We start from the raw sequence: 18,520 nt of genomic DNA, 5'->3' as shown, positions 1-18,520 counted from the left end.
ATGATTTTAGTCATGTACTACTTAATCCCTTATGGTTTTGTTCGTGTCTAAAATAACTCTTATATTTTAAAAAACGTAACATATAAGCTCATGCATCAAGTCTGAGTTGATGAAGCAATAGAGGCCGTAGGAAGAGAGGAAAAGGTAGGAGAGGTCGGAAGTAGAGGTGAGAGAGAGTTGGACCACCACCTCGTAGGTGTGATGGATTGGGCCATAGGAGAGGACGAAGTGAGAGGCAATGGACACAAAGACGCTCAGGAGGAGGAAGAGGGACTAGGAGACCATTACATCATGCCTAATGTTGGACTAGTAAATGCACATCCACTTGAGGTAGGATCGGAAACTCTTAAACTTATCATTAGCTCGATAGATGTTACGTTCATACAACATCCTACTAGGCAATAATGGCTTAGTGTTGTTGCTAGTGGTCACTTCTACGATGATGCCTCCTCCCACCATTAATGGTGGTCTTGATTTTTTTTAATTTAAATTAATATATTATTATATTAATGATTTATTGTGAATCAGTATGTCATATAAACAGACTCTAATGTCTATCAACTTAGACTTGATGGGAGGGACTAATATACTATAATGAGAGGGACTTATATGTTATATTTTAAAAAATATAAGAATTATTTTAGATATAAACAAAATAATAAGGGCTTAAGTAGTCATGACCAATATTACAAGGGCTAAAATAGACCCTTTTTAACTTAAATTATACTAATATTATATTAATAGTTTATTATGAGTCATTATGTCACGTAAGTAGACTCTAACGTCTATTAACTCAAACTTGACGGGAGGGGCTTATATGCTATATTTTTTAAAATATATAGGTTATTTTAAATACGAGTAAACCATAGGGGCTTAAATAATCTATGGCTAAAATCATATGGGTTAAGATGAACCTTAACCCCTATAAAATATTCTACGGGGAGACAGCCTCTAACCATTTCCAATGGCCTCTTCATCCAACATGTGACTACCTACCTTAGACCTTTATCCACATGGAAAGATAGGTGGAGGGTGGCCTCCGTCCTCTCCTTCTATCCCGGATACCATGTAATAATTATATGTCGAATTAAGATTAATTGATGGTATATTCCCTATCATTTATCCTGCCCCTCGTATTGTTGAGGGACACACTTTGGTTGGACGAAGTCAGGTTTTCCAACCTTCATACCTCAGGCGAAGGATAGAGTATGGTTTCCTGACCTCCCCGTCTTTAGTGAAAGTAAGGGTCAGGCTTCCCAACCTTTATGCCTTGGCATAAGGCAAGGGTTGAGTTTCTTGACCTTCATATCTCGATGAAGCAGGGGTCAAGCTTCTTGACCTCCATGCCTTAACATAAGATGAGGGTTGGGTTTCTTGACCTCCCTAGATGGTTATGAGTTCAACCCTCATGGTGGACGTCACTTCGTCTTTAGTGAAGGTAGGGGTCGGGCTTCCCAACCTCGATGCCTTGGCATAAGGCGAGGGTTGGGTTTCTTGACCATCATATCCCGATGAAGCGAGGGTCAGGGTTCTTGACCTCTATGCCTCGGTCTAAGGTGGGGGTTGGGTTTCTCGACCTCCTTAGGTGGTTGTTGATTCAGCCCCCATGGTGAGCACCACCCTATCATTGACGAAGGTAGGGGTTGGGTTTCTTAACCTCCCCGAGTGGTCATGGGTTCAACCCACTGTGGGGGCCACCTCGTCTTTGATGAAAGTGGGGGTTGAGCTTCCTGACCTCCACGCCTCGATGTAAGGTTGGGGTCAAGCTTCTTGACCTCTATGCCTTAATGTAAGGTGGGGGTTAGGCTTCTCGACCTCCCTACCTCAGGCAAAAGTAGGTATGCATCTCTTTTTTTATTATGTAGAGACCTCGTTTCTACTTGAGGTACTTGCATCTTTTTTTTTTTTTTTATTGGCCTCCAAGCCGATGGGTCGAAACTATATCTCCCTACTTTAAGTATTTTTTTCCCTTGTCTCTCATTATGACAGACTTACTCTCATGCAGGTCTAGTTTTGCCTCCTATCGTAATAGACTTCTTACAAGGATTGAGTTTTTTTTACTCATGCGCCTAGGGTATATTTTTTCTTATGCCTCCCGCTATGGTATGTTTCTTATTATACAGTTTTTCTGACTCACATGCCTCGGGCATATTTTATTTTGTGTCTCTCATTATGGCGGGTTTCTTCTTACGTGGGTCGAGTTTTCCCAACTTATGCACCTTATGCATATTTTGTCTTATGTCTTCTGTCATGATGAGTTTCTTCTTATGTGGGTATGATTTTTCCGACTCATGCGCCTCAAGCCATTTTGTCTTGTGTCTCTCATCATAGTGGGTTTCTTATTATATGGGTTATATGTTTTCGACTCATGCACCTTGGCCATATTTTGTCTTGTGCTTCTCACCATAGCAGGTTTCTTATTACGTGCGTTAGGTTTTTCTAACTTACACGCCTTGGGCACATTTTATTTTATGCCTCCCGCCGCAGCGGGTTTCTTCTTATGTGGGTTAGGTTTTTCTGACTCACACACCTTAGGTATATTTTATCTTATGCCTCTAGCTGTAGTAGATTCCTTCTTACAAGGGTTAGATTTTCTCGACTCACACGTCTCGAGTGCTTGTCGCTGTGCCAGGTATCTTATTACGTGTTAGGTTTTCCTAACTCATGCATCTTAACTATATTTTATCTTGTGCCTTCCTCTATAGTAGGTTTCTTATTACGCGGGTCGAGTTTTCCCGACTCATGCACCTCAGACATATCTTATTTTGTGTCTTCCATAGTAGTAATTTCTTTATTATGCTAATTGGGTTTTTTCGACTCGTGTACCTCAGGTATATTTTGTCTTGTACCTCCTGTTAGCTTGCATGACACCTATGACTAGCACCTCATGTAGTAGTTGGCTTCTTATTACATGGGTCGAGTTTTCTCGACTCATGTATTCACACACATTTTTTTCTTATGAAGTGTTGGTCTTTTTTAAGTCTTTGAGTCTGCCTACCTGACTTAGTCTATATGTCTGTTCTTTTCTGCATCGTTCGACTCATCCACCCGAGTAGTATCCACCTAGGTAGGTCAAGGCATCATTTTGGATGTAGAGGCCTAATCTAATTGGTGTAGTCTTTTTAAGTAATGAAACTTTCTTTTCTTAACTTGCAACATTTATATCTTGAAAATATTTTTTTTTATAATAGCACCAAAGACATTGTAGATCAAGGCTTGATGCTCAGGTTATAGTCACCCTGACCTAACCCCAAGGGATGCATTACAGGTATATATTCTTTAAGTTTGCAATGCGTCATGTCCTTGGAGGCACCACCTCTTTAAGGACAGGAGGCGAAAATTCACTGGAATCAGTTCCTCTTGGATTTTCTGGGTGAACGATAATTAACCCAAGGTGGGGTCGACTAGTGCTTCCCCTTTTATTTGTTAGAACTCTTGTAACATCTCCTTCAAATGTTGATCTATCTGCATAGTTAGATGCATAGAGAATCCTCCATTGAATCCACCGATTGAGTCTCAGATTCAGGTAAGATAGAGTTGGTATTGAAGTGTCCCCTCGGCTAGCGGTTTGATGGATCTCAAGTGCTCTTGAGATATCAGTACTATGTTGGGTGGGGTAACCTTGATGGGTGATGATGGCATCACTTATTGGGCTAACTAGAGCAAAAGTAGAGCAACAACCTATATTATGCCCATTACCATTTATATTTACTGAGCGAGATTCAAGAATTTCTCGATGAGGATAAGCAAGTGGTCAGGGTCATCCCTAGGGGTGAGAGACTCGGGTTGTTAAATAGATGCATGTATTGTATTAACGTTTGTACCGAGGTGGATGTGTCCATATGTGAAAAAAGGTGGCTACTGCCCTCTTGGGTGAAAGTACTATGGGTCGGGAATAAAGTATCCATGCTTGAGTGTTCATTGAGAGGGTCGATGGACGGGTGTTACTATTATATCGATCTCTCCTTTTAGTGTCGAAAATATCAAGGGAAGAAGTCATTGACATCCTGGTCAGCCCGAAGTGGTCCAAACCTATATGCACAAGGTTATTTGAGGTATTTCTGAGGTGAAAACATCAATCTCCCGAAATACCACCTATATGAAGACCGACTTCGGGAGAGGTTTTCCGATTCGATCAATTTGACACCCAAATTAGTAACCCGAGATATATGAGTGAGGACTCGAATGGTAAAAAAAAAAAGGTAACCCTCTATTATTGTGTTGAAGATAAACCTTTATACCTCATCATAAAGAGAAAATATTTTATGGAGATATAGTCTTTAGTTGTCTCTAATAACCACTCATTAGCCTTTTGTTCAAGTAGGCGATAAGAGAGGGACGACTCATAATCGTTTGTCTCGGACCCTTGTCTACGTGGGCAAACGAGTAGAGGACGGCTTCCATCCTCTTTTTTCATTCCGAACACTACATGATGGTCACATGTCGAATGAAAATTAGGTGATGACGACGTACTCTCTATCAAGTTCAAATTTAAAATTTTATATAAATTAGTTTGAGAAGTTAAACACAATAAATCTAAGAAGAGATATAAAAGAAAAAATTCGGTATAAAAATTATATAAATTTTTTTAATAAGTAAAGATAAAAACTTTTATGTACCTTGAATACTAATCCGTGAGATCATCGGTAACCCTCTAACTATAACTACAAGTAAAAGAGAGTGATAGTCTTGAGAAATATTCCTCCAACAAGTTTCTTATGGCTAACCCAATTTTAGTAAGATTTAGTTCTTTTTGCACGTTCTCTCGTTCATATCTTCGTTTAATTCTTTCATACAATTTTACATATATATATATATATATAAATTATCAAACATATCAATTGATTTATTCATCATTAAAATATAAAATCAATAAAATATAACACTGCAACAACGTGGTCATATGAGGTTTGATGATTGATGTACCTAAAAGATGCCTATGGGAAACAACTTTTCGAAATGGAAGACGAATATTGAAATCGTTATAAAAGAAAATTTAAACTTATATCTATTATAATACTTAAATAATTATTATATATATACATGAATACTTTAAATATGTAAAGTATTCATGTATATGATAATGTTATTTTCATAAATCTTTAAAGTATTCATGAATACTTTAAATATGCTATTACGGAAAATTGTTGTGGTGTATGCCAATAATAATATTATTTTCTTTTCAGGTTTTCACTCGAGATATGTTTTTTTTCCGTTCTTTTCCCTCTCCATTAAATTCAAACAAATTAAAAGAAAAATATTTCCCCTTTACCCCTCCCTAAAAACCTTCCAGAAAAGGTCTTGCGGTTCCCGAATCGGAGGGGCGAATGAAACCCTAACCCCCTTGCGTTCTTGTTCGCCATGGGGTGGGAGATGGAGGAGGAGATCGAGGCGGTGATGGAGAGGATCTGGGACCTCCACGACAAGATCAGCGACGCCATCCACGCCCTCTCCCGCGCCCACTTCCTCCGCTCCATCAAGTCCCTGGCAAAGTCCGACGCCCGCGCCGTGGAGACGGCGGCGGGGCCTTGCTGCGGTGACGGGAAAGGAGGGTTCGTGTTCACCAAAGATTTTCTGGCGGCTGCGGAGGACGGCGCCGCGATGGCGGCGGAGGCGAGGAGTCTCGACGCCATCAGAGCCGCCCTCGAGAACCTCGAGGACCATTTCGAGTTCTTCCATGTAAGTCGGTCACTTTCTTTGTCGCATATTTGGTGTCCTCTGTCGATTGAATTCTCTGTTTCCTGATATAGGTGCTTGACATTTTCTTCGTTTTCTTTGAGAGGTTAATATGTTATGCGTTTAATGCGACCTGCGGGTCAAGGAGGACAAGATCGATCAAAGTCCTTCCTGAGCGGGTTAGATCTACTGAAAGCTTTACCGGTGAAGCTTTGGATCCCTTCATGCCCATGGCTTTTCGATTGGGTACAATGTACCAATCATGTAAGGCATAATGGTGAATGAAAAGAATAAGTTTGGGGTGGAGTTTTAAGGTAATTGCAGTTTGATAACCGTGGCTTATTTGGAGAGACGTCTGCATGTAGAATTGGTACAATGTACAATGCAAAGTGGCATTGCAATATCTGAGACAACAAAGACGAGAAATTATGGTTCTCGATTTGAGCTAAGTTGATTGCGCTATAAGCAATAGTTCTGTATTGCCAATTCTTTAAGCCACAGTTAAGCTTTATTGCTGTGAAATTCTAGACCTGTAATTTGATAGGATAACCAATGTAAAGAGGGTGTTGCAATTTCTGAGAAGAGGAAGATGAACATAAGTTATGGTACTATACTTGAGTTAACTTTACCTTGTTATTGCACTTAAGCAATAGGTTCCAATCAAGTCTTTAAGTGACAGTGATGACTCTTCTAAAATTTGACAAGGCTTTAGAAAATGTTAAAAGTGTGGTCATGCAAGCCATTTTATCAGTATGGTTGGGATCTTTGTTGATATATGTTGTTCTATAGTCCTGTCAATTTTCCGTTATGAATTTAATATGAACGTCTGCCCTGTTTATGTTGATAATATCATTGTTATTGTTTAACATGTGCTTAGACACGATTGGCTATATATTTGAGAATCCAATACAACCTATTCCAACCACTACAGCCATCATATCATTCCTAAGTTGCCTACATTACGACAGGTTGTTCTTGTCAGCCTCTGGTATTTCAATTTGTGTTTATTGCTTACGCCATATAAAACCTTGACAGCATATATCTTTTTGTGAAGTATTTTTCCTTTTTGTCAACTTACAGTCTTAATCAATGCGTTCAAACATCTTCCACTTAATAGCATAAAGGTGTGTTACAAAAAATTGTTGATGGAATATTTATTCTTGAATAACAAGAACCTAGTTAGTTCTTCGTTGCGATGAAATTCTAGAGGACATGTAGATTTTGGGTTCATTCATTAGTTCATCTTCATTTTCGATGTGCCATACCTGTTTCATGTATGTATGCATGAGGAACCTTTGATACTTGTGGTTATATTTTTTTTCTTGACCTGTTGTGTTCTGGCGGCCAGTCGCCATTCAACAGTTCGTGAAGTAAGCTTGTCAATTGTGGACTCGATTCAACATTGTCAAATCTTTTGCTATGGAGAGTTCAGATCCACATTGTCTATCTTTCCCATTTTCTTTATAAAATGAAAGTGATTAGCAATTTCTAAATGGTTATAAGGTAACTATATGCTATTTGCTGGAATACATGCTAGCTTCCTACAGTCAGATTATGTTATTGGAGGTTCAAATTGTTGTGATACTTTTTGTTTTGGGTAATGGAAGAGGAATATGCTGAAAAAAATTTCATGTTTTTTTATTCTTATTATGACAACTGTAAGCTTTCATGAAATTTACATATTGGTCTATCATGCTATTGTGACCTCGTAGTTAAGTTATTAAGCTAATTATCATTGTTCTTCTACAGACTGTGCAATTACAGCAGCGAGCAGAACGAGATGCTGCTGTTGCCCAATTAGAGCAAAGTCGCATTGTTCTTGCCATGAGATTGGCAAATCATCAAGGAAAAAAGTACAAAGTCATAGAAGAGGCCTTGGCTTTTGTCGGCGATGTGCATGATAAGGGCTGTTTTATAACACCAGAGGCCCTCTATGACATGCCAAGGAGTCAATCTGGTGATAATTTGGAAGATTACGAGGAGAGAAGGTCTAGCATTTTCCTGCAAATGGTAGTATCAAGTTTGTCTTTAGCTAAAAGGACATTCAGATTGGAGAATATCAGTGGTGTTTTTAGCCATGCTGCTATTTTTGCTGCGAGTATGCTTGCTTTTCTGCAGCTTCATCAAATTTCCTCTAAGAGCTGCAGTCCACAGATGCCGGACCAACTATCTTGCAAGAGAAGTGAGCGGAATACTTGGGTTTTAGATAATTCTTCTCAAAATGGTGAGATAAAGCATCTTGATGTTTTGTCAGCTCGGGGTTAGGTTGAAGAACGTAATCAGTCCATGTGTTTTGAGGTTGTCAAAATCTTGTCCTAGAAACTTTTAGCAGTCATTTCTGTTGTTGTTGCATGTAAGTTGACGTCATTATTTCCCAGCTATGTGTTTTCTTGTTCTTTGATTGCCTGATATCAACCTTACTTGCACTACCTTATCTTTGGTTGGATATTGTAATCAAACTATAGATAATTCTCTTGCCTGACTGTAGCCTGATTTGAGGTTTAATTTGCTAATACTGTTGAATAAATTATTTTGGTTGGTAATTGCATATATACATACATGTCATGTATTTATTCATTCTAAATGCATTAACATGCGTCGAAGATTGAAGTATGAAGGTCACATCGAGTTGGCTTCTGCCTCTTCGACACTGTCTCCATCATTCTGCTTGGTGTCACCGAAGGCCATGATGACCGCTTGATTACAACCGCGACCAAACAAAAAGAAGTGGTGGTCGCTTTATATTGCCATTTGAGAGTGAGTGCTTCATCCGGAGATGAAAGGTTTGCAGAAGGTATTATTATTGCATATCTCATCTCAAAATCCTAAAAGTACACTGCAAGATTGCAAGTATGAGATGATCAGACAGGTTGGGGTTGGTTGATGGTATGTATCATCATCACAGCCATCTGCATGCCACTGGATCCACGGTCTCATGATTCTTCTCTGTTGCAGGACTTTGACTTGTCAGGAGGCGGAATTAGAAGAGAGGTGCCGCTGGGGATCCACAATGAGCCTTACTGGATTCCAAGAAACGACAACATGCCTCCGGCTCTTCGACCCGTCAAAATCTTGGTCGGATGAGGTACTCGTGCTGCTCTTCTTCCTCACTCCACTACCTCTTGCTGGGTTCGCATCAAATATAATCTTCATGTCCCTACACAAAGATCACTTGGCCCATGTAGAGTTTTATCCTGATGTGAGATCAGTTGAGTGCTTTTTCCATCTTCTCAGTTAAATGATTGAGAATGGTGGGAAAAAAATTAATCTGGTCAATGTGATCATATATCCCTGAAAGATTCATAAAGAAGAATAAGGAATTAAATCTGAGATCTAATTTGAGAATGCTCGCATGAGTCGCACATGTATGGCGTCTTTGATGAAGAATGCTCAGCATGCATGGTAAAATGAATCAGTAGCTTTCATCAGTAAATTTGCTTTCATGCAATCTGTCAGCTGCCATTCAATTTCGTAGCTTAGAAAAACTACCGCAGTGTGTTGCACATGTGAATAGGCAGAAGTGGTCGGTGGCCATGACCCCATGTTCCTCATTATGACCTTCCTCATCGTCATCATCATTATCTTCACCCAGCGGTAGAAGAAGAGGTCTTCTTCTTCTTCTTCTTCGTCTTCTACTTGGTGGTGGTGATGATGGTGGTGGAAAGGGGGAATCAGAAATAAATGGTGATCATTCAAGCTGCATTTATACGTGTATCCAATATGTAGATACACAAGCGATGGCATGTGCCGACACTGGTATCGGAGTGAATGAGGTTTAAGGCTGGAGGAGGTCGTCGTCTTCATGCATTCCAATGGAGAAGGGGTGGGACGCCGCAAACGTACGGATACTGTTAAAGATTCAACATGTTTCCTCTCCCTCGCACTCCCTTCACGTACTCCTGTCGGTGGGGAAACAAGAAGAAGAGAAAGAACAATGCCTTCGATCCATCCTTTTTCCATCAAGCCCTTATCCCATGACCAGCAACTTTGAAGGGGCGAAGGTGACGTGTGACGCACTTCGATGTGTCTTCTCTCACCGAAGAAGAGAAACCAAGTCTGCAAACGTGAGTCTGTGGGGTTTCCAGTACTACTGTTACTGTAGCCTGCAGCTGATGCCTCTTTTTTATGAGATCATGTAGCAGGTGAAATTAATGGCGGATGGCGGTATACTGAGAGAGGGATGTAAGGTGGCCGGAAGTGACGAACCCAAACCCAAATAGGAGGATCTCAAGGAGGCTTCAGGATAGCAGCAGCAGCACCAGAACAGGAGATGGCTGCCTTCTTGCGGCGCAGATGCAGGTGATGGGCAAGCAGCAGGAAGATGATGGGCATGCTTACCTCATTGCACTACTGTCAGCAAACCCATCCCAATCTTTCATAGATTCCTTATTAATATTTATATTGACTGATATAAATCTTATGTTATAAAAGTCTTTAGTGCTGTTAGATCCTTTATTATGCGACCTGTATTTATGTTCTGATTTATTTATGTGATTATGATAGTCATATTTTTAATAAAATAATGATAATATTTATCCCATATTTTTTGGGATTTTATTGTGTTGTTCGAACACAGTGATTATGATGTCCAGTAATCACTGGTCATTATAATACTTATTTTCCTAACTAGGATCACACTATTTCAACCAATTATAACTTCAAGTGAATTTAAATTATTATTCTAATAAGAAAACTTGAATCACAATAAAAATCTAACTTCATGTATTATGCATGTCGAAGGATAGAATCCGATGTATATGCCTTTTTTTTTAGATGGTACTTACACCAAGATCGATATTGGGAGAAATTTTTCGACCTGATCTCTCCGACTCTTAAGTTAGTCTGAGATCCCTTTTGGGTATGAGTTTTTCTCAAAAAAAGAGTCTTTTGGCACAACATCGAGGTTAACTTTTATACTTGATTCATGGAGCAAACAACCTACAACTATCCCAACGTCCCCCTTTGACATTTTGTCTACATAGGTGATAGAGGGAGACAGGCCTGAATGGCCTCCCTTAGACTGTTGTTCATGGGGGCAAATGTATGGAGGGTGACTAGGATATGTTTTTTTACATCAGCCTCCACATGGCGATAGGAGTCAGATGGTGATTGGTCATCAATATGTTCCTTATCATTTGTGTCCCCCCCCCTCCCCCAGGACATGCTTCGAGGGCTTCTGTTAGAGGGTTTCGGAGTACGACATTCAATTCACCTAATAGGCCTATCACCAATCTATTCCTTTATAGCCTAAAGGAGACACCCATATGCGTGGGTCGAATTTTCATAACTCACACGCCTCGGGTACATTTTGCCCTACACCTTCATCATAGCAGATTTTATATTAGTATGGATTAGGTTTCCTGATTCACACGCCTCGGGTTTATTTGGGTTTGCACTTTCGCCATAGCAAATTTATCTTAGAGCAAGTTGAGTTTCCCGACTCATATGCCTCGGGCATATTTCGCCCTGTGCTTCTATCATAGTGGATTTATCTGGGCATGAATTATGTTTCTCAACTTACACGTCTCAAGCACATTTTGTCCTATGCCTTCACCGTAGCAGATTTATCTTGCAATGAGTTAGGTTTTCCTAACTCACGGGCCTCAAGCACATTCGACTTGTGCCTCCATCGTGAAAAAATTCTTCTTATGTGGGACGGATTTTTTTTGACTTATGTGTCTCGAGCACATTTGGATTGTGCCTCCACCATGGCAGACTTCTTTTGTGGGACGAGTTTTCCCGACTCACATATCTCGAGCACCCTTAGATTGTGTCTTTGCCGTGGCAGATTTCTTATCATGTGGGATGGATTTTCCCAACTCATGTCTCAGGCACATTTAGCCTATGCCTCCTCGTGGTGGATTTCTTCCCATGCGGGACGAGTCAGGCACATTTGACTCATGTCTCTACTATGACGGATTTCTTCTTACGCGAGATATGTTTTTTCGACTCACACATCTTAAGCACATTTGGATTATCTCTCCACCATGGTAGATTTCTTCTCATGTGAGATGAGTTTTCTTAACTCAAACATCTCGAGCACATTCAGCATTTATCTCCGCCGTGATGGATTTCTTCTCATGGGCATATTTGGATTATGCCTCCGCCATGGTAGATTTTTTCTTGCGCGGGTCAGGTTTTCTTTACTCATGCATCTCGGGCATATTTTGGCCCTTGCCTTCGCCATGACAAATTTCTTCTCATGCAGGTCAAATTTTCTTAACTTATGCGTCTCAAGCACATTTGGATTATTTCTTCATCACGCTAGATTTCTTCTCACGCGATTGGTGCTAGTTATATGTGTCATACAAGCCAATCACGTGAGTGATGACATGTGTGACTTGACATAGTCTTTTTACTTATTATTATTAATTGATATTTTTATCACTTTATATTATTTGTTATATGAATATATTATGATGTCAATGGATTTGTACAATGGAAATCAGATCGTGATGAGATAATGATAATAAGATCGATTCACCTTTAAACACATATCCTAAATAATCCTGGTTATAGGTTACTCAAGATGGACATCAAGATAATCGGATAGACTGATGTGCTGTATACCCATACATATGATAGATGTAGCTAGTCTTATAGCTGATCGTGTGGGGATAATAGAGATACAGTGCAGGTGTTCATTGTAAAATGAGTTCACTGATTGATTTACTTACGGAATGCTGGATGGTTAATGATATCTCATTGTCAGACAATGATTCTGTTGTCCCAGTGACGTACTTGATCCTTAGACTTGAGACACCAAGGATGTCTTGTATGAATACTCTATTCTTTGATACCGGACTTATAGACATGGAAGTTCCAAATCTAGCACAGCCGGTCATCGAGAGTGACAATCAATCTTACAAGGACTATTGAGTATCGATAGCACTCTCGGTGTCATGAGAGGAATATCTCATATGTTCTTGCTCAGACAAATCCTTGGCTAGGGTCATTCGAATTGAGAGAGAAAGAGTTCTCCGAGAAAATCCGATTAGAGCGAGGCTCGTATAGAAATTGTATGGGCCTAATAGCACCATGTCCGGTATATAGTCTCTGGGATATTAGATGGATGAGGGACTATAGGTACACAGTAATTAAGGATATATATGTCCAATGGATTTGATTCTCCTGTATCACCTGGGGACTACAGCATAGTGGCCTAATACATCCGATATTGGGCCTAGAAGGAGTTTTGATAGGTATGACCACGACCAGCTCGATATTGGGCCTAGAGGGTCATACACATATGGTAAGCGTTACGACAAGTAGAGGTTCAGATATGAGATATCCGCTGGAGTCCATATCTTATTGGATATTCAATAAGCCCTTGAATTATTAGATCTTATAGATGAGATCCAATAAAAGCCAATGAGAGATTATTGGATAGAGATCAATTAATCTAATAGGCTTGGGTAGTTGGATGGAAATCCAATACCCAATAAGGTAGGATCCATTAGGGTTAAGTTGATATGAGACTTTTATAAATAGAAGAGAACCAAAGGCTCGTAGGTTGAAGGTTCTCTTGATTGTCATCTCCTATTCTTCTTTCCCTTTCTTCTCCTCAAATAGTAGGCTTGGAGATTTGAGGAGCGTTGTTGTAGCCCTACTGTATGGATCACCATTAAAGAGAGGGCGTTTGACCTCCTTCATCCACTCCTACAGATCTGCAAGGATTTAAGGATATACAATCTCCCTAGGTAAAACACTATCTCATACGTGGATTTAAGTTTCACGGATTTTTGTGCACCAATTTTTGCATGACGACAAACACATCTTTGGGAAATTTGAGGATTTTGTTTTTATGTTCTTCCACTGTGCATATAATGCCCCATAAGATTTTCTTACAGTTGAGTTTTCTTGACTCACGACAGAGGTAGGAGTGGGGCAATAGCCTTCATCATGCCTGTTAGCGTCTACACCTATTGGGTGAGGTTTATAAATACCTTGATAGAGAGAAGTAGGTGGCTTGAGATTGTCCCTAGGGGTGAAAGGCATGGGTCATTTAACAGATACCAGTATCGCACTGATGTTTATACCAAAGTGGACGTATCCGCGTGAGAGAAGGATGACAATTGCTGCCCTTGAGTAAAAGTGTTATGAGTTGGAGGCATGATCTCCTCGCTGGAGCGTTCATTGGGAGGATTGATGTGTGGATATTTCTGTGACATCAAACCCTTCTTTTGGCACAAAAATATTAGGAAAAATTATCATCAACATTTGAGTCAACCTAATATAGTCTACACCCGAAGGCACAAAAAGAGAGTCTCTCAGCATGACGTCGAGGGTTAGTTTTTATACCTGATTAATGAAAGAGATAATCTACAAATATCCTAATATCCTCCTTTAGTGGTTTGTCCATGTGGGCAACAAAGAAGGAAACAAACCCAAACGACCTTCCAGACTATTGTCCATGATACCAGTTGATGGGATATAAAGAGAAATAAACTTTTATATATGAATAAATAGTAGCAGGCCATAACATGCATCAAAATTAAATAGAATCACAATCAAATAGAACACCAAGATTTACTTGAAAACCCCTCCAAAGTGAAGGGTAAAAATCATGGGGCAAACTAGAGATAATCTACTATGAGAATAATGAATATACAAATCTTAATCTCTTACCCTAAACCCTAGCAACAATCATAAGAGAATAATTGGGATACAAGGATCACGTCACTATGCACAATATCCAAATTCTCCCCCAAGTAATCACAGCAAGAATCTGCTATAAATTTGATCTAACCTGAGATGAAAACACTACTGGATGATTAAGAACGGTCTCACTGTATTATTCTTGTTTTCTTTCCTTTCTTCCTCTTGTTTTTCTGTCTTATTCTCCTCCTTGTCTTTGGAATCACATGGCTACAGTATTCTTCTCATTACTGTAGTTTTTCTTCCTCTTTTCGTAGCCCTCCACACACCCTCTAATATGATTTAAGGTTAGCTCGAGGAGGTGGGCTGACGATCGGAGGGTGATTAAGACTTTTTTTTTTCTCTGTCAATCTCCACGTGACGATATGGTGATTGGCCATTAGTACGTTCCCTATTAAAAATTATGATCATTCACCCAAGTGAGACCAATCAAAAATATACATTTTAAGAAATACTCTAATTATATATTTTGAGTACATTATTACTCTCATTTCTTTGTTTACGAAGATATCATACGACTCCCTTACCTCATTAACACATATCCACGTCCCCCCTAGTCATAGTGCTTAACGATTCGATAAATCTTCCGACGATCAATTGATGATTTTATGTAATTATCCCTAATAATTTTTAGTCCATTATAAAAATAACCTTGATTATACTATTTTAGATTCTCTTAAACAATAACTCGGAATACACAATACTTTTATCCTCCTACTATTATAGACATAAGAAGGGTCTCCGTTTTATAAGATATGGAACTTGCGGTAAGTTTGGACGTTGTATTCGAGTTAATTTCGAATTTTTGATATGTTTTTTAGATAATCAAAAATTTATTTTAGCACTATTAAAAATATATAATTCAGTAGAGATTTGAAATTTTGTTTCTCTCTGTTGTATCTTTCTGGTCATATGTTGTGCATACATGACATAGTATGGGAGCCGATGCTGCCATCTGTTAGTCCTGCCAACAAATGGATCAGCGAGAGCCGAGAAATGGATATGCCACATAGACGCACACAGAGGAGGAGACAAATGCCGCGAGACCACGTCAGCATAAGCCACTTGGTTTCTGGAGTCCATCCATTCGGCCGTGTCTCCTGATTTGGCCTCACCTGCCATGTGTGGGACCCCCTCATCTCATCTTATCAATTCCACGCGAATCCATAGGAACACATGTCATGGAAAAAGGCGTCGCAATTCAAACCGCCTTTGTTCTGTTGACCATCAAATCAAATCAGTGCTCTGTTTATGGACACTATCCAATTGTTTCCTTTTTGGATTCTAATTAAGAGATAAAACAATTTTAGTCTTAAGTTTACACCAACTTGTCAAATAAAATATTATGATTAGATTATCATATATTTTAATAACTATGAATGCTGATTAAATATAGAATTTCAACTCGTGACCTATTATTATAAGAAATTCAAATGAAAAAAACAGCCCACAAAATTCTAATTACTGTGGAATAACATTAACTTTCTTGGGTCATAAATTTGTTATTTTTTTTCTGAGAAATAGATGGGTTATCAGATTCTCTTAGTAATCATTATAATTATTTGAAATAAATAAATATTTTTTTAATAAAAGGGTAAAATTGGTAAAAAAATGAGTGAATTCTCGAAAAAAAAAAATTAACTTAGAGAATTTTCCAAATAGCACTCTAATTTTAAAAAAAATTTCTTAGAGCCCCTTTGACTCTGTAAAAAGATTATTTTACTTTTATCTTCGCACGACTCATCGTCACCTTCTCCTCCCTACGTTGTGTTCACTATCATCCTTGTGCCCTCATCGAACCCGAAGGGCGTTGCGAGTGCTCATGCCAACCCTAGCTACCTCCACCTTTTGTTGTAGGCATGAAAAGATGCACATATGAGGTGACCAAGGATATCGTAAGCAATAAGTGTCCATTAAGGACAAAGAGAGGGACAACATGTGTGACTAGCCTACACATACAAACTCATATGCGATGCTTGTTAGCGGTGTTCGTCCGTATGAAAGACAATCGTCAATCCGAATAGAACGCTTATTTAAAAAAAAAATATATAAAAAAAATTTAATTAAGGGTGTGTAGGGAGGAAACTGAAATTAGCCAGCAAAATAATCGAGGGTGAAACGAACGCCATCTCTCTCTCTCTCTCTCTCTCTCTCTCTCACACGTACGAATGCAACGGTGGTGAGGTGGTGCGGCAGTGCGGTGTTGGGGGATCCTATAAAACAAACTGCAGATCTCTCTCTCTCTCTCTTCAGCTGCTCCCAAATAGCGCCAAAGCCGATGCCAACACCACCAACCCCAAAAACCCACCTCTCTTTCTTCTCCCCCATTCACGTTATCTTCTTCTCGGGTGCTTTGATGCTGGGACATACGGAGAGCAGAGCGGCCTCCGAGACTTGAAGTCCGTGCTGCTGCCGCCGCCGCTCCCGCTGCTTCTACTCCTCCTATCCGACACGATCGCGTACTCTTTGCTGCCTGCAACCGCACTGTGGCCTTCTTGCCTTTTTGAGGTAATCTTCAAACCCCCTCTAAACCCCTCTCCTTTTCCCTCTCCTCTCTCTCTCTCTCTCTCTCTCTTGTTCTCTCTTTTTGGGGTCACTTCGGTGGGGTTTTGCTTGACTTCCTCTCCCTCCATTAAACGCCGAGGCTTCCCTGGAAATCTCACTTCTTTTGCCTTTCTTCTTTCTTCTTCGAGTGTATTTCATTTTGCCGGTATAGCGAAGGAGATTTGAGTTCTTATGCTGTGTCTCTGTGCTTTCTCGGTGGATTGCAGGGCAGGGGGAGAGCAAATAGATGCGAATAGGATAGAATAGTATAGAATAGAACAGAGCTATCAAGGAACCATGGAGGTTACGCTGCTAATGGTGCCTACCAAGCGGACGGAGCACGTCGACGTGACCCCGAAGACCCTACCGTTGCTGCACCCCAAACACCGGCATTGCGACGCCGCCAGGCCGCGCACGGTTAGAATCTTCTGCGACGACCACGACGCCACCGACTCTTCCGGCGACGAGGGAGACCGCCGCCGTGTCCGCCGCTACGTCCAGGAGATCCGCTTCGAGGCCGGCCCCCAGGCCGCTGGAAAGAGCAAGCCCGCCAGGAAGAGGAAGACGGCCGCCCTCGCTGCCACCGAGGCGGGCAGCGGCGACGCTGAGCGCAGGTTCCGCGGCGTCCGGCGGCGCCCGTGGGGCAAGTACGCGGCGGAGATCCGTGACCCGTGGCGGCGAGTCAGGGTGTGGCTCGGCACGTACGACACCGCCGAGGAGGCCGCCAAGGTCTACGACTCCGCCGCCATCCGGCTCCGTGGTCCCGACGCCACCACCAATTTCTCTCACCCCATGGCGGCCGCCCAGCTCCCTCCCCAGCCGCCGCCGAAGAAGTGCCCCTCCAATAGCAACCTCACCTTCATCTCCGGCGGGTACGACTCTGGCGAGGAGTCGCGCAACCTCTCCTCCCCAACCTCCGTCCTCCACGGCTTTTCCTCCTCCTTGACGACGTCCAAGGAGGCCGCAGAGAGGCCGAGGTTTCCGCCAGAGGTTACGGGCCCCGACGAGAGCGGAAGAAGTATGCTCACCGCCGGGATTATACCGGGGCAGCTCAGTGGCTTTTTGCCCTTCGAGGAGGCGATGCTCCACGACAATTTCCTCGACTTCGGCGCGGCTGAGCCAAGCCTTTTCGACGACTCCGCTCAGATCGGCTTCATAGCCGGGGATTTGAGCCAGACCTTCATCGGCTCCGACCTCGACTTCGGCTCGTCAACGTGGCAAGCGGGAGACGACTATTTCCAGGACATAGCCGACTTATTCCCGATCGAACCTCTCGCCGCCGTCTGACGCCGTCCAGCGGTCGCCGATTAATAGTCCGATTTTGTAGCCGCCAGAGAGAGATGTTGGCCCTTTTTTTTATGCCTTTTTCGTAATTAGTTTTTGCAGTTTTGCCCAAAAATATCTCCTTCCGTTAAATGGCAGGGAAACGGAATCGAGAACGTGTTTCTCGTTTCTTCCCTTTCTCTTGTTATTTTAATTTTGCTTTTTGCCACAAGCGAGTTCTTGTTTTATTGGTCAGGGTTTTTGTCTTGGAATCGTACATATTTCACCGCAATTTTTTGCGCTTACTCTATAGAGATATGATTCGTCCGAGATACTTAAATTAGTTTAAGGTTTAAATGATTTTTAGAAAAAATCTTGA

The 18,520-nt window shown here is 41.0% G+C and overlaps 2 protein-coding genes across 2 annotated transcripts; both read left to right on the top strand.

Moving 5' to 3' along the window:
* Positions 1-5,275: 5,275 nt before the first annotated feature.
* LOC135640421 (plastid division protein PDV1-like) lies at positions 5,276-8,169 on the top strand. Its single transcript, XM_065154822.1, has 2 exons — positions 5,276-5,679; positions 7,426-8,169. The coding sequence occupies exons 1-2, from the start codon at positions 5,362-5,364 to the stop codon at positions 7,939-7,941; spliced, it is 834 nt and encodes a 277-aa protein (XP_065010894.1). The 5' UTR covers positions 5,276-5,361; the 3' UTR covers positions 7,942-8,169.
* An 8,389-nt stretch (positions 8,170-16,558) lies between these two features.
* On the top strand, positions 16,559-18,355 carry LOC135639395 (ethylene-responsive transcription factor CRF1-like). The gene is made up of 2 exons (XM_065153132.1): positions 16,559-16,842; positions 17,106-18,355. The coding sequence occupies exon 2, from the start codon at positions 17,176-17,178 to the stop codon at positions 18,163-18,165; it is 990 nt and encodes a 329-aa protein (XP_065009204.1). The 5' UTR covers positions 16,559-16,842; positions 17,106-17,175; the 3' UTR covers positions 18,166-18,355.
* Positions 18,356-18,520: the final 165 nt, after the last annotated feature.

Source organism: Musa acuminata, chromosome BXJ3-6 (assembly GCF_036884655.1).
Source record: "Musa acuminata AAA Group cultivar baxijiao chromosome BXJ3-6, Cavendish_Baxijiao_AAA, whole genome shotgun sequence".
NCBI classification, from domain to species: domain Eukaryota; kingdom Viridiplantae; phylum Streptophyta; class Magnoliopsida; order Zingiberales; family Musaceae; genus Musa; species Musa acuminata.
The sequence above is the reverse complement of the archived record's forward strand: the minus strand, read 5'-3'. Positions and strand labels throughout refer to the sequence as shown.